Source organism: Ambystoma mexicanum, chromosome 12 (assembly GCF_040938575.1).
Source record: "Ambystoma mexicanum isolate Mex_15411 chromosome 12, UKY_AmexF1_1, whole genome shotgun sequence".
In the NCBI taxonomy this organism is placed as follows: Eukaryota; Metazoa; Chordata; class Amphibia; order Caudata; family Ambystomatidae; genus Ambystoma; species Ambystoma mexicanum.
Window position 1 is genome coordinate 375,724,998 of NC_090936.1, and position 15,230 is coordinate 375,740,227.

General features: G+C 49.6%; 1 protein-coding gene across 3 annotated transcripts in view; it reads left to right on the forward strand.

Moving 5' to 3' along the window:
* The window catches only part of TULP3 (TUB like protein 3), a 1,058,170-nt gene that overhangs the window by 813,180 nt on the left and 229,760 nt on the right, over nucleotides 1-15,230 (forward strand). For all 3 annotated transcript variants that reach the window (XM_069628512.1, XM_069628513.1, XM_069628514.1), the window contains one exon: nucleotides 2,187-2,299. In XM_069628512.1, coding sequence (XP_069484613.1) covers nucleotides 2,187-2,299 — 113 coding nt within the window. The remainder of the gene's footprint in view (nucleotides 1-2,186; nucleotides 2,300-15,230) is intronic.

The window sequence follows — 15,230 nt, forward strand, 5'->3', positions numbered from 1 at the left end:
TGGGCCAGGTTGTTACCAAACAGACCTTGTCCAGGTGGATTATCCTCACCATTACAGAGTGTTACTATTTGGCGGCCAAGGACCCCCCGGAAGGGCTGCGAGCTCATTCCACTAGGGGAGTGGCTACTTCCACCGCGCTCCAGTGGGGTGTTCCTATTAGCAATATTTGTGATGCTGCTACATGGGCTTCACTCCATAGCTTTATTAAGCATTATTCCCTGGCTACAATCCATGGTCAGGATATGGCCTTTGGGAAGGCGGTTCTTTATTCCGCAATCTGATTTGGTACTCTAAATTCTTTTCCCTCCTCCATTCACTGTACTGCTTTGGGAGTCTGTCAAAGATGTGGAATACGTTGGAGGACACAATCCATTCGAAGAACAAGTTACTTAGCAACTGGTAACGTTCTTTCGACTGGATGTTCCTCCAACGTATTTCACATCGCCCTCCCAGCCTGCCCCTCTGGAGAATTTCCTATGCGATTGCAGCTAACGTTTCCGCAAGGCTATGTGCAGTTAAGCAGGCATGAGACTGGTGCCACACGTTCTGAGGGGAAAAAACTTAAACTGAGGCTACGGGCGCAATGCATCCCATGTATAACATCCGGTGATGTCGCCCTCGATGGAGGCCTTCGAAGGGACATCGACCCGATGTCATCGACGCTGGACACCCTCTGCTGAAGACGTTTCCGAAGTAAACAGCTGTGGACATTACATGTCAAAGATGTAGAATGCGTTGGAGGAACATTCAGTCGAAAGAACGTTACCAGTTGGTAAGTTACTTGTTCTTTTTAAGAGTTGCCTTGGGCAATTGCCATCGGTTAAGTTTCATAGGCTTCCAGTCATGCAACCATCAACTTCCAATTTTGAACGTGCGCTAGACAAAATCTCAACAAAGCAATAATTCCACCACTTGTTCCCATACTTCTTAACACTAAAGTATCTCAAATTAGGCCTCCTTCCTGGGAAAACCTCAAGTGAGAAAAATCAGAGCCTTTGGATAGAACCCTGGGGTGAGTGGGGGGAGAGCGGGTGGCTCACAAGTGGCGGGCTACTGGGGTGAGGCTGACAAAAAATAGACTAGGCACTTTTGGTCAGAGAGAATGTGTATAGTTATCGTGGGAATCTGCCTCCATTTCAGGCCACCTGATTGCTCAGTGCCCCTCACACAAGAGCCAATTTAAAATAAGACATTAGACGAGGTACATGTGTGAGATGCTGATTGAGTGCCTAGAAAGATGGTGGGGAGCAGACGGTGAGCGAGAGACCGGTGTGCGAGACCAGAAAGAGGCCACACTGCAGGTGGAGTGCGAGGAAGAGGAGAGGGAGGCAGGGTTGGTGGGTGTGTCTTTGTAAGACTGGTATGTATTTACTGTGGTTCGTGCTGTCTGTGCGGGAGAAGGGTTATATGGACTACCCATACAGAAGTGAATGTGAAGTAATGTTTATTCAATTGTCTTTTTAAGATTTTTCCTCCTGCATTAGTTTGTAGAGTCTATAGGTATACAAGCAGGGTGAAAAAACCTTGCACAGGAAGAGTCTCTCTCCAAACACTATTTTCTAAGCCGTTGCTCATTATTTGGTCTTTAAACCTAGGCATCCCTAATAAAACAGTCCCATTAAGACCTCATAAGCCCGCTTCACTTAAGTACTATTGAAATTTCTTTAAGCATGGCAGGAATCTTTTTGTAGGGCGGATTGGCATGCAGGGTCACATGTGAATTCAGCTGTGTACAGCTCAGAATGAGTGCTATTGGTAATGCAACTAGGGTCTAGCAAATTAAGAAACCATGTGCCAGTTTAAAACGTTGTTTCGGATATCTCCTTTAACAACAAAATATTCATACAAACCAACAATCAGTAATAAATAGTTAAAACTTAGAATCTAAACAACCTTGTCCCGATATATAATGTTATGAAAACAAGTAATTGTAATGTTAATTTAACCAATTAGTTACCACTTAGGTACTACTCATAGTAAATCACATCCCGTGACATAAACCTTGCATTTTCTCAGATTGAAAGGGTTTAAAGAAACCCTTTGAACAAGTTAGCTGGGCCAAGAATGAGTGTTGCGAGGAAGGGTCAGAAGATAGTCTAGGTTTTAGGGAATTAAATTACTGATGTTATGTATGTGATGTTTCAGTTTTTGGTAATGCTTGAAGTGTTGTTTTTTTTTTTTTATAGATATTCCTGCTTGCTGGAAGGAAGCGAAAGAAGAGCAAAACCTCAAACTATCTTATTTCTGTTGACCCGACCGACTTGTCACGCGAGGCTGAGAGTTTCATCGGTAAACTGAGGTCAGCGCCCAAGGCTACTGTAAAGCACATTCTGGCGGCGCAATAAAGTCAGCTTGGAGCTTTTTCTTGCAAAACCATCTGTATCGACTTATTTCTCTGTGCATGTACTTGTGTCAATTCTTCACTAGTAGGATATTGAACTACTGCTCTATCTTGGGAGCGTGGGGGGAATAGGTTACAATGCAATGAGCGCTGTAGATTAAGGGAGTATATATCTCCTCGATTGTCTGGTAATCCTCAAATCATAAATCCTACGTTTTACTTTAACTGTTCATTGGTTTGTACTTGGTACCACTGTATGCATAATTTACCAATATGGCTACTTCAGAAGAACATCTTAAGTGTGTCCAAAGAGTATAAGAAAAACGTGCCAATTTATAGAGTTTTTCTTGTTTTTATTTATTTTAAAATATTTACACCGCTAAGGAGCAGCTGTACTGTGCAAGAACCCCCTGTCAGTAATTTTACTTCTGTGTTTTTGGTTTTGGCATATTTTGTTACTTTTATATAAAGCTTTCTGTCAATTAAATTGTGGATCTTTAACCTTTTAACTGCCATGGAGTACCCCACCCCCGCAGTGCCAAGGCCTTTTTTGGTGATTTTGGTATTTTGCCATTCAATGCCTTCTAACGTTTTCTGTTTCATAAACCCCTTGGCACTTACAGGGTTAATGAATGTGGCCAATGAGGCGTTGTTTTGTATCACATAAGCGCTGATAAAGCATTGCATACTGATCTTTGCTTTTGTGCTCTCCTGTTAGTCAGCATGCCCACGTTATGGAGGGCAGAACCATCCGGTCCTTGGCAGCATATGGTGTTGCAAGCCGATAAAGGGGTTCTGTGTGTCTATGTATGTGCACATACATATGAACACATTACATAAAATAAAAAAGGTGTACCCACTTGCATTCTCACCACACACCTTCATGGAGGACCGGATGCCCTCCTCTCCACAACACAACATACGCTGACTGACAGCTATCGGCATATCCACGTTGAGCAGCGAAGGGCCATCCGGTCTTCAGAGGCAACGTGGTGTGGGTGCACAAATTCATCTTTGGGTTTGGGGTAGTAGGTTCCCTGGTGGCTGTGATCAGTTATATTCATTCTGGGAGTGAAGGTGGAAACCCCAATATTGGCCTTATCAATTGTGATTTCTCACCGCATAGGTAGGCTGAGCAGCATCATCTCCTTTGACCTAGAAGCCTGATATCCTAGGGAGGACGGAACGCCGTTGTGGAATCCCCTAAATACCTCTTTTGTGTACCTCTTCAGGTATCTGGTGCCATTCTCCTGTTCTCCAGAGTCCCTCTTATTCCCAAAGAAGATTGGTCATAATAGGACTTTTTCACAATATATTGTGATTGATTTCAAAATTGTGTGGAAGGGAAAAGAAAATATAAAGTGAGTTATTAGGCAACATTTTCTTTTTGCACCTCTCCCTTTATAGATTTCTTTCGGGGGGAGGGCACATTCTATTTGCTTGATTTGAACCATGTCCTGACATCTTTGGAGGTAAGGAAAGCCTCATGCTCAACTCCCCTTGCCTGTTTTCCTCATTCATTTGAGGAAACTGACTAGCCCCTAAATGTCAGTACTGAGAGACTGTTTTTCTTTGTGAATTCTTGTATTGTTCTGGCTTCACACATCACCTTATAGTGCTATGCGGTTAGGATACTTTGTATAGTTATCTTTTTTTAATGCTTTTCAACTACTTTTACAATGTTCCTACGACAAGCTGGTTGCAACTGTGATGTTTTTAGTTTATTTTACTCGTGCACTTTCGCATTTACTGCAAATGGCTACTAAAGATGCCCATCACCCTAGGATTGCCATGCTACAAGGTTTGTCACTTGTTCTTTGGCCTTCTTCCTGTCTTCTCAGGTCAGGAAATGCCTTATATGGAAATCCTTTTTCTGGGAAAAGCAGTGGTGTTCGCTTGCTAAGGGGTGCTCTCTGTGTGGGAGTGCCAGAGAAGGGGACTAGTGGCTATGTATTGTTGGTTAGCTACTGGCTGTTTGAATGGTGCTGATCCTTGCCATTGGTGGGGCCTGGACTTTCTCCCAGCCTAAATCTTGGATCGAAGGAAGGTTCCTCCAACTGTTCATCAGATCATTGTTGGAACCAGGACTTCTACGAAGATGAGCTGCCCACTGATGACCCAAAGGCAGCTCCTGCAGCAGGCCAGCATCGACTTCAATGTTGTCCAGGTGAAGCCCTGCTCCTCGGTCTTGATCTCAAGAAGGCCTTAGTTGGTGCTTCGACCCCTGGACCAATGGGAACAACCAGACTTCACCCCCAGTTCTCTCCTGGGCTTTCTTGCTGCAGACATTGTTCCGAGTAGAGCCTGGGAACTAGGCAGATCTTCACCTTGTGCCCCAAGTCGCCATCTCCTGCATTTTTAAGCATCACTCCAAGGGAAGCTTTGCTGGGTATGCTTACAGAAGTGTTGGAGTTTTGGTTGGGAAAAACTGGTCCCCTGTGCACCGTTAGTTAGGAATTGGAGTGTTTCCTGCAGCCTGGCACTTGGTTTGTCAGAAAACCAAACTCCAGGGTTCTCGGGAGTTTACGTATAGGGTGGGGTGACAAGCCTTGTTGATAATAGGCGCTGGCAGTTCGTGGTTGTCCACTTTGTGTGGTTTGTCTTGGTACCAGTTAAATTTGAGTAAGTGAAGAATGTAGACACATCAGTCAGAAATTGTTACTGTACATGTTTTTTAATGTACTCAATAACACGTGAAAAAAATCTTGCAATATTAGTTATAGGGGTGAAACAGGGAGCCGATGCGCGTTTCCACCGTAGTCTTTATCAAGGCTGACAGGCCGTCGGACGGAGCAACACATCAATTTTTTCGAGATAAGCTACCCAGCTTGCAGCAGGCTTTCCTAAACGGGGCGCCCTTGGACTGCGTTATCCTTCATCTGGCATTCTTGTCACCCTACTTGTGTCGGCCTTGATAAAGACTACCGTTGAAATGCGCGTCGGCTCCCTGTTTCACCGCTACGGCTAATATTGCTAGAATGTTTCACGTGTTATTGAGTACATTAAAAAACATGTACAGTAAAAACCTCTGATGTGTCTACATTCTCCACTCACTCACGTTTAACTGGTACCAAGACAAATCACACAAAGTGGACAACCACGAACTGCCAGCGCTTATTACCAACAAGGCTTGTCACCCCACCCTTTGCTGGGTATGCCCCTGTTTTTGCTGCTGTATGATCGCCTGTCTCCGGCTGACCGTGGTGACCTTTGTTGGATCTTGTCTTCATGTCCCTGAAGAAGTATGATTTGGAGCCTGTGATTTTTGGGCGCAAGTCCCCAAAGCATCTTAGGGTTGAACTTTGTAAGAAGAAAGGGAGGTTCTGTCTACTTATCTAAGCATGGGACTACTCATCTGTATTCCACTGGTAATTGATTAATAAACCACTCTTTCTCCTCATGGTGAATGGATATATAGTTTTCATATGGCTTCATGTGATAATACTTACCTGTGATTTGTATATGCTTAGTGTGTAACTGACGGCCTATTAAACAGTTGTATTTTTATATACTTACACTCTAACTGGAATCATTGGTGTTGCTCTGTGTGGATATGTTGTTTCTCCAGCATGGGGTCTGGCATGGATTCACATGCTCATGAATATTCCCCGTCGTCAGGCTGGGAATCCTCGGTAAAGAAAAAACCAGTATCAGTTTCGTTTCTGATCTGTCTTTCGTAGTAGAAACCAATCACTGATCTCTGCGTCATACTGACCAGAGCCAATGACTGCCCTCTACCTAAGCCCCGCCTCTAGCAGCCATCTTCATATTTTTACCGCACGTTCAAGTGTTGGGATCCTCGTGCTATTGCTCTCGAGTGTTAGTGCTATTTTTTCACGTTTTTTCTCAAAAACTTCGATTTTTCGGTCAAAAAGAGCCTCAAGCTACACCGTTTCTTCATCCGATCAACGGGGACCCGTGTCGGATTCGTCTACGCCCCTCAAGGGTGAAGATTTCGTCGAGCCACGCTTTTGGAGGACTCCAGAAGTTTCTCAGGCCCATCTCGGACATGGCCCAGGAGAAGGGAAGCTCGACGCCCGGAAAGCTGTTCAGGGTCTGCCCTGGATGCCAGCTTCAGAATGTCTTTAAGGAGGACGAACACTCCTTTTGTCTTTACTGCCTACATGAGGACAAGACGCACGTGGAGAAGGACTGTGCGTTTTGCGGCAATATGTCGGAGCGGACCATGAAGGACCGCCATCAACGTCTCGCCAACTGGCTGGAAGGGAAGAGCCCATCAGGCGAGAAGAAGAAATCCGAGCGGTCTTCTAAGACCTTTGAGGACGCCCCAGCGACGGGGGTCCAACACAAGGCCAAGCACCGCGAGTCTGCTGGCACCGGGAGCGCCGAACGGTCGGGCTCTACGGGCGCCAGGCAGGGCGCATCCTCCCCGGCACCATCAACCACGAGCCAACGCTCTGGTTCTGGTAAGAGGAAGGCCGAGCACCCGGCGAAGCTCCTGGAGAGGCCCCGGTCAAGCTCGAAGGCCCCATCGGAGGGAGAGCGAGGCAGTGTCTCTCCCTCCAAGGAGAAGGCGGTGAGCGCACCTAAGGTGGTGAAACCCTTAATCCATCCGGCCAAGGCCTCTATCGAGACAGTCGCAGCGGCCCTGGCTCAGCCTGTGGAGGCTACACCATTGGTGGCGACCTCGGGGCTCAGTCTCCCTGCCACCGCGGAGGGAGTCCTCTTTTATGCCCATCGACAGGACCCCCGTGAAACCTCCGACGGAGAAGAAAAAGGGGGGGCAGGAGGTCGTCGTGGATTCGGCCTCAACCTCTGAGGAAGAGCTGATCGAGGTCTTAAGCCACGGCGTGGGCGTGGAAGAAGACCAGCCCGTCGGGAGGGATCCCGACGTAGGAGACGACGATAACGTCGAGGGTGCCGACGGGGCCCCTGACTGCCCGTCGGACTCCCCTCAACCAGCGCCGCAAGACAACTCGGCGGCCATTTTGTTGGCTATACAGTCCTTATGCTCGGAGATAAGGACGAGACTGCCGTTACCGCCAGCGGAGGAACCGCTCCCGACGGGGGACCCGGAGCCAGGCCCTTCTGGGAGCCCTCCCCCTAAGAGAAGGATTCATCCTCCACCTCCTTTTCCGCCATCGCGCCCTGTTCAGCCCTCCTCCCCGTCCACGACTCGTGGGGATGATACGGGGACTGACACGGCCGCGACGGGTACAGACGACTAGGTTTACAACGAGGATCTGCCGTCGTCACCTCCCACCCGGGCTTCCCCGCCCGACGAGATTGGATCGTTTCACTCCATGATCGCCAGGGTATCCGAGCTCTTCCTCCTTCTCTTCCGGGCAGAGCTGGGTTTCCTTTATCAACGGCGCGAGGCCAAGAGGAAGACGGTCCTCTCCGTGCCTCTACTGGACGATATTTGGGATGAGGGCCTCGCCCTCCTCAAGAACCCATCCACGACGCCGGCTAGAATGGATCGGTACAAGAAAAAGTACCGGGTCCCGGACGCGGCCCCCTTGTGCCTCCGGGCACAGCCGACCCCGGACTCCGTCGTCTCCGCGGCGGCCAGGAAGAAAGCGGGGGTGGGGGGTGCGGCCTCTACGTCGACTTCCCCGCCGGACGGCGAGGTAAAGAAATTGGATACGATGGGACGCAGGGTCATCTCGTCTGCAGCGACGACGATTAAGGCGGCCAATGCCTTGGCTATCGTAGCCCGCTACGACAGGGAGCTTTGGTACAAACTGGCCCCCCTGCTGGACTTCCTACCGGACAAGAGGGCGGATGCCTGGAGATCTTGCAGGAAAGGAGAGGTGGCGTCGGACCACGCCATTACGATTGCGACGGACATCGCTGACACTGGGTTTCGCCAGTTGGGAAACGGCGTGTGCCTTAGGCGGCGTGGATGGCTCAAGGCTACTGACTTCTGTCAAGACGTGCAGACCAGAGTCTTGGACATGCCGTTCGATGGAAACAACCTGTTTGGGAAAACAGTGGACGATTCCCTTCAAGCCATCAAAGCAGACACGGAGACGGCCCGGGCTCTTGGGGTTCTCCAACAACGGCGGCCGCCCTTTCGGAGCGGCGGAGGCAAACAGGGTGCCTCCAAAGGTTCCGGCGGCGGATTCTCCGCCTACCGTCAAGCGGCCCGTTCGTCGTCGCAGGAAGCTTACAAGGGACGAGGCAAGTCAGGCGGACCCCGCCGTCGTCGCCAAGGAGGTCAAGGCGGCAAAGCCTCGTCGAAGCAGGACTGAACCGGCCGTGGGGTCGGGCCCCCACCGAAGCACCCCGGTGGGAAGCCGGCTGGCGAGCTTCGTCAGCGTGTGGGAGTCCATCTCCACCGACCGTTGGGTGCTGGACGCCCTAGCCCAGGGTCACGCGCTCGAGTTTCAAAAAAGGTGCCCGTGCGTCCCCCCGGTGGCCAGGAAAGAACATCACGTCCCTCAAGTTCTCTTGGAGGTAAAGGCGATGCTCAGGAAGGGCGCCATCGAGCTCGTCCCAAAGAGGCTTCGGGGCTCCGGAGTTTACTCAAGATACTTCCTCGTGAAGAAGACGGGAGGATGGCGTCCCATCCTGGACCTACGGCGACTGAACAAATTCATCAAGGCACAGAAGTTCCGGATGGTCACCCTCCAACACGTCCTTGGTCAGCTGGAGGAGGGCGATTTCCTGTCGTTGTTGGATTTGGAGGATGCCTACTTCCATATTCCCATCCTAAAGGGACACCGAAAGTTTCTCAGGTTCGTGGTCCAAGGGCGTCACTATCAGTTCAGAGCCCTTCCCTTCGGACTAAGGTCGGCACCCAGGGTGTTCACCAAGTGCCTCGCACCGGTGGTGGTGCAGCTGCGCCGAGAGGGGATCCACGTCTACCCCTACCTGGACGACTGGCTCATCTGAGCCAAGACGAGGGAGCTCGCCGTGGAGCACACGGCAAGGACCGTCCAACTTCTCACGGACCTGGGATTCTCCATAAACTACGCCAAGTCCCACCTGGTGCCCGCGCAAGAAGCACTGTTTCTGGGAGCGAAGCTCGACAGTGTCGCTTCTGGCCTCTCCGTCGGAGGAAAGGACGAGGGCCATTCTGGGCAAGGTGCAGCGAATGCTGGTTGCGGATGCGGCCAGGGTGAGGGCCATCAAGTCCCTCCTCGGAATGATGTCTTCTTGCATTTACCTCATCCTCCTGTGCAGGCTCCTGATGCGCCCGATGTAGGAGTTCCTGGACGCGCGCTGGATCCAGACGACGGGCAGCTTCGAGGAGAGGATCACACTCGACGAGAGTTTCCGACGAGCGATCCGGTGGTGGGGCACCCGCGCACATCTGACGGCGGGCATGGACTTCCAGACCCCCGGCCACCAGGAGACGGTGACCACGGATGCCTCCCTGGAAGGGTGAGGAGCGCACACCGAAAATCTGCACGCGAGAGGCCTTTGGCTCCTGACGGAGAAGTCCCTCCATATCAACGTCCTGGAGCTCCGTGCAGTGTTTTGGGCCCTCAGGTCCTTCCTTCCGTCCCTCAAGGGCAAGGTGTTGAGGATCTTCACCGACAACAACACCACCACCATGTTCTACATCAGGAAACAGGGCGGAACCAGGTCCCCAGCCCCTATCCAGGGAGGCGCAGGATCTGTGGCATTGGGCCGTCGCCCAAAGGATGTTTCTGGTGCTGTTTCATCTGGCAGGGATAAAAAAACACCATCGCCGACTCACTCAGCAGGGAGCTGCGCTCGTGCCACGAGTGGGAACTACGACAGGATCTAGTGGATCGCCTCTTCCGACGGTGGGGCACACCCCAGATCGATCTGTTCGCGACAGCGACGAACTCCAAGTGCCGGAGGTTCGCCAGCAGGTTTCCCCAGCCGAGGAGCATGGGCGATGCTTTCTCGTTCCCCTGGGAGGGCCTGTTTCTATACGCGTTCCCTCCATTGCCATTGCTGATCCGGCTCATCAACCAGCTCAAGAGGTCACGGTGCAGGATGATCCTCGTCGCACCTGCGTGGCCGAGGCAGATATGGTTCCCGGACCTTCTGGACTTGTCAGCGTCCCCGTCAATCAAGCTGCCAGTGGACGCGGATCTGCTCTCCAGGGAAGGAGGCGCCATCCTCCATCACGACCCGAAGTCGCTGAACTTGCAGGCCTGGCTCCTGCAGCGTTAGAGTTTGGAGGATACGACATACCTGCCGACTGCAGAGAGATTCTTGCAAAGGCCAGGGCGTCCTCAACTCTTAAATGCTACGGACACAAATGGAAGAGGTTATCTGTCTGGTGCCACGCACAGAAGATTAACCCTCTGCTGATTACGGCTCCCCAAGTACTGCCGTACCTACTGACGCTGGCCAAAGCTGGACTGGCGCACGCGTCCATCAAGATACATCTTGCTGCGATCTCCCGATACACCAGAACCACAGGGCAGACGTCTTTGTGGTCTCATCGTCTGGTGAAAGAGTTCATGAAGGGACTGTTCAGATCGTTCCCGCCGGTGAAGGCTCCGGCCCCGGCGTGGGAGCTCAACGTGGTGCTGACCAAGCTCAATGGACCTCCGTTCGAGCCTCTGCACTCGGCTCCGTTGAAGTTCTTGTCGTGGAAAACAGCGTTTCTTGTGGCCATCACCTCCGCACGACGGGTGGGAGAGATCCAGGCCCTTTCCTGCAAGGCCCCGTACTTGACTTTTCACAACACGAGGGTAGTGCTCAGGACGCACCCCTCCTTCATGCCCAAGGTGCCGTCGGACTTCCACCTCAACGAACCCTTGGTGTTGCCTGTTTTCTTCCCGTCGCCTTCGTCGCCGGCTGAAAGGACTCTGCACTCGCTGGATGTGGCTAGAGCGCTGAAGTTCTATGTGGACCGCACGAAGGATTTTCGTAAGACGTCACAACTCTTTGTGAACTTTGGACCTGTCAATCAGGGGAAGGCTCTCTCGAAGGCTTCCATTTCCAGATGGCTCTCCGGCTGTATCATGTACTGTCATCGGTTGGCAAACCGTCCGAGAGCCCATTCCACCAGAGCGATCGCAGCTACCACGGCGTTCCTATCTGGTGTGCCCTTGCTGGACATCGGCAGGGCTGCTACGTGGAGGTCGACGCACACCTTCACGAAATTCTACTGCGTCGATCGGGATTCCAGGGAGGAGTCCAGGGTCGGCCAAGCAGTGCTGCGCAACCTGTTCGCCTAAGCTGAGCCTGGTGAGGAGGTAAGATTTGCTTAATGTTGGGTTTGATGTGATGCTTAATGTTGAGCCTTTGCCACCTCCCGTGGTTGTGCATGTGTGTACTGCTATGTATTCTTTATTCATGAGCATGTGAATCCAAGCCAGACCCCATGCTGGAGAAGGAACAAGTTACTTACCTGTAACTGTTGTTCTCCAGCATGGGTCTGGCATGGATTCACATGCGAACCCTCCTGCCTTCCCCTCTGCGGCTCTTCACTTGGTCATACTGCCACTTCACGTGCTACCAAATCTGAAGATGGCTGCCAGAGGCAGTATGACGCAAAGATCAGTGATTGTTTACTACTACGAAAGACAGATCAGAAACGAAACTGATACTGGTTTTTTCTTTACCGAGGATTCCCAGCCTGACGACGGGGAATATTCATGAGCATGTGAATCCATGCCAGACCCAGGTAAGTAACTTGTTCCAACCCTAGAACCATGCACCCTTCTTGAGACTAAGCCTTGACGTATCTGCAATGTCACTTTGATTGGGTTATGGCTAACCTCTGTGTCGTCCCTGTTAACCAAAATAGGGTGGCCTCCCAAAATCCTCCCACCAGGGCCATCTTAACAGCAGTGATTGTCCTATTGATACCTTTTAGAATCATCCTCCAAGTTTTAGTCAGAGTTTGAGCACCTCAAACCCTTATTGAATTTTTTTTTTCAAGTGATCAGCTCTTTTTAAACTACCTTCTTTTTTGGACATTTTCTGATTTTAAATTCTACATTGTTTTATATCCATATATCCACCATCCGAAGTGAGGCCTCCCTCCTCGCTTTCCGCAAAGCAATGAAAACCATCCTCTTCTCATAAGGTCCTTCGTAGCGGCATGAATACCAACCATAGGACCCACTGCTTAATCTGTATTGACCAATCAAATAAGCTGTAATGATACCTATGTCTGTGTTTGTATGCAATGTGCCATTTACTGCTACCACGTCTGTACCTCTGTAACTAAGCTCATGCAAGTAACAGCGCCTCAATGCCCTTGGGCTGCTTGCGCGCTATATAAATAAATAAATAAATAAATGTCTGCATTTTTTGCATTTTATAGCCAAAAACCTAGGGGATTGTTTGGAGCGACTTATCAAGAGCACTATCTGGGCTACAACAATAATGGCACATACTCTTGCGTCCCGTCCCCTTAACTCCGTCCTCTTAGAACGTCCCGGAAGGGGGACTGGACCAGTGTGTGCTGCAAAGCAGCATAGAATTAGAACGTTTTAGTAAATACCAATGTAGGAACACCCTAGACACGCCTCTGCATGGCACCTCCTCTGTGTGCTCTGTCAAGCAGTTATTACCATTCTCCTTGTTGGACATGATGGAGCGTTGCACTGCAGCTGCCCCTGGTTGCACCCAAAAAGCATTTTTGCCTTCGCTGCACATACCCAAACAGGTTCAGACACTGATCGGGTGCCCACCAAGCTTCTGCGTGAACCCACACAGCTTTTGTTTAACCTGTTAGGGTAGGTCCCACACGTGGCATTGCTGCAATGTTTTTGGCTCCCTCTTGCTTTAGGCCCTTATTAGCAGACAAGCATTCTTTGAGCAGGCATTCAGCGAGCCACTCACGCAGCACCTGAAGGAGTTGATTGCTGCGAGTCGAGAAACCGAAATCAAAGGTAAGTGAAGTTTTATTTTCAAGGGATCTTTGCGCAGGGGATTCTCTTTGGGGGCTCCCCATTGCAAGAGTGGTCAGGAAGGCCCCTTATCCCTTACTCGCACCTCCCTGTAACGACCGGCCCCAACAAGCTCAGGCCTGTGTTCCCCTAAGTGACTAGTGCCACACCCCGCTCCGGTTTCCCCCTAACCATGGGACTGGGAAGTGGGAAACCCATTTCGGCACAACAGATTTACCGTTCCAAGAAGCCCACTCATGGGAAGGAGTCTGCTGCTTTTATCCGTGTAGTGTAAGCCAATCAAAAGTACCCCCCACAGAACTTGCCAGGTGAAACAGTGGAGCTTAAGCATGGCAGGGACACATCCCCAACGGGTTGCCCTTCCTCATCTCCATGCCTGGGAAGTGGCAGAGGCCCTAACTCTTAAAGGTGCAGGAGGGGACAAGCATACACCTGTAGCCTACACAGGAAGTGGCACAGCAAAACCATAATCGTCGCCACCACCTCACAGCATAGAAATACCAAAATATGCTGTTAACTAACAACTCATACATTTCACTAAAAGCAATGTTAAATACACCTAAATTAATGGCAAATCACTGAACTGGCCAAAACCACATATCCTTAGTAATAGAGAATGAAAGGTTAGAAACCACTGCTCCCAAGTTATTTCATTATAATTAAAAATAAGTTTACACGTATCCCAGAAAACATTATTTGGGTGAAAATCAGGATATATTTCTGGGTATAACAAAATAGCAAAAGCAACAAAATAGTGTTTAAAGTATTTAAACGAGTTGCTAATCATACAAGAGAAACCTCAACTACCGAAATATCTCATGCTTTGTGATGCAAACTACATCAGAGGTTTGTGCACAAGATTTAGGACGTGTGCCAGAATACGTGGAAATCTGAAGATGATGACTGCGCACACATTTTTGTATTTCTCTAATCCAATTATAAGACTTTCACATGGAATGGCAAAAGGCTGCCACTTCCTATCTCCTGATATATATTTGCACAAGCACATTGGTAAAGAGCTGTGCATCGCTGGAACCCTACTATGGGATATCATTTTTGCATTCTGTATATTGGGTCACATGCTACGAATCATCATATACATTGATGGCACTTCTCTAAATAAAGGAAACTATTTAATGGACTGAACCATGTTATAGCCCAAATTCCAATCGGTGTTAAGGTCGTAGGTGCATGCAAGTCATTGTACACAATGACCAGTGCTAAATTGAACCCTTTGAGTCATTCACTGAGAATTCTTTTGGGCAATCTTCACTTCTATTGGCCTATCTGCCATTTCAGGATGTGCCATTTCAAACCTGTACAGATCAAACTGGTTGTGCAACCAAAGAGTACAATATGTCTGAACTGTTAGTCCACATCTCCTCTAAACAGCAGCAAACCCAATATCAAACCTATTTCGGCATTGGAAAGTGCCCAAATCCTTCAAATAAGCATACATCAGGCCACTACTCAAAGATGCAGCAGGAAATGTAGATGACCTGCCCAATTACAGATCCATCTCCAACATCCCGTATCCAGCTAAACTGCTCGAAAAATTAATATACAGAACAACCCAAGAGTTTGTAGAAGAGCACCGCCTACTAGACCAGGCACAAGTAGGTTTCAGACCAATGAGAGGAACTGGATCCGCACTCCTCTCAATATGGGATGACCTAAAAGCAAACGCAGACTCGGACAACAGGACTGCTTTGATACTTCTAGACCTCTCTGCAGCACTTGACAGTTAACCACAACATCCTCACACGAGATTGGAAGAACTCGGAATCCCCAACCGCGCCCTACTGTGGATTAAAGCCTTCTTAACAAACAGAACAGAGACCATATGGATGAAGCCTTTCAAATCCAACCCAAGAGAATCCTCATGCGGTGTACCACAAAGATAATCCTTTTCCCCATTACTATTCAACATCTACCTGTCTCAACTAATCAAAATCATCAAAAAGCACGGCCTCACCTGCTACAACTACGCTGACGATACACAAATAATCTACAAAATACAAGACATTCAAGAAGAAAACACAGAGATCTGCCTTCATGAAATATACAACTGGATG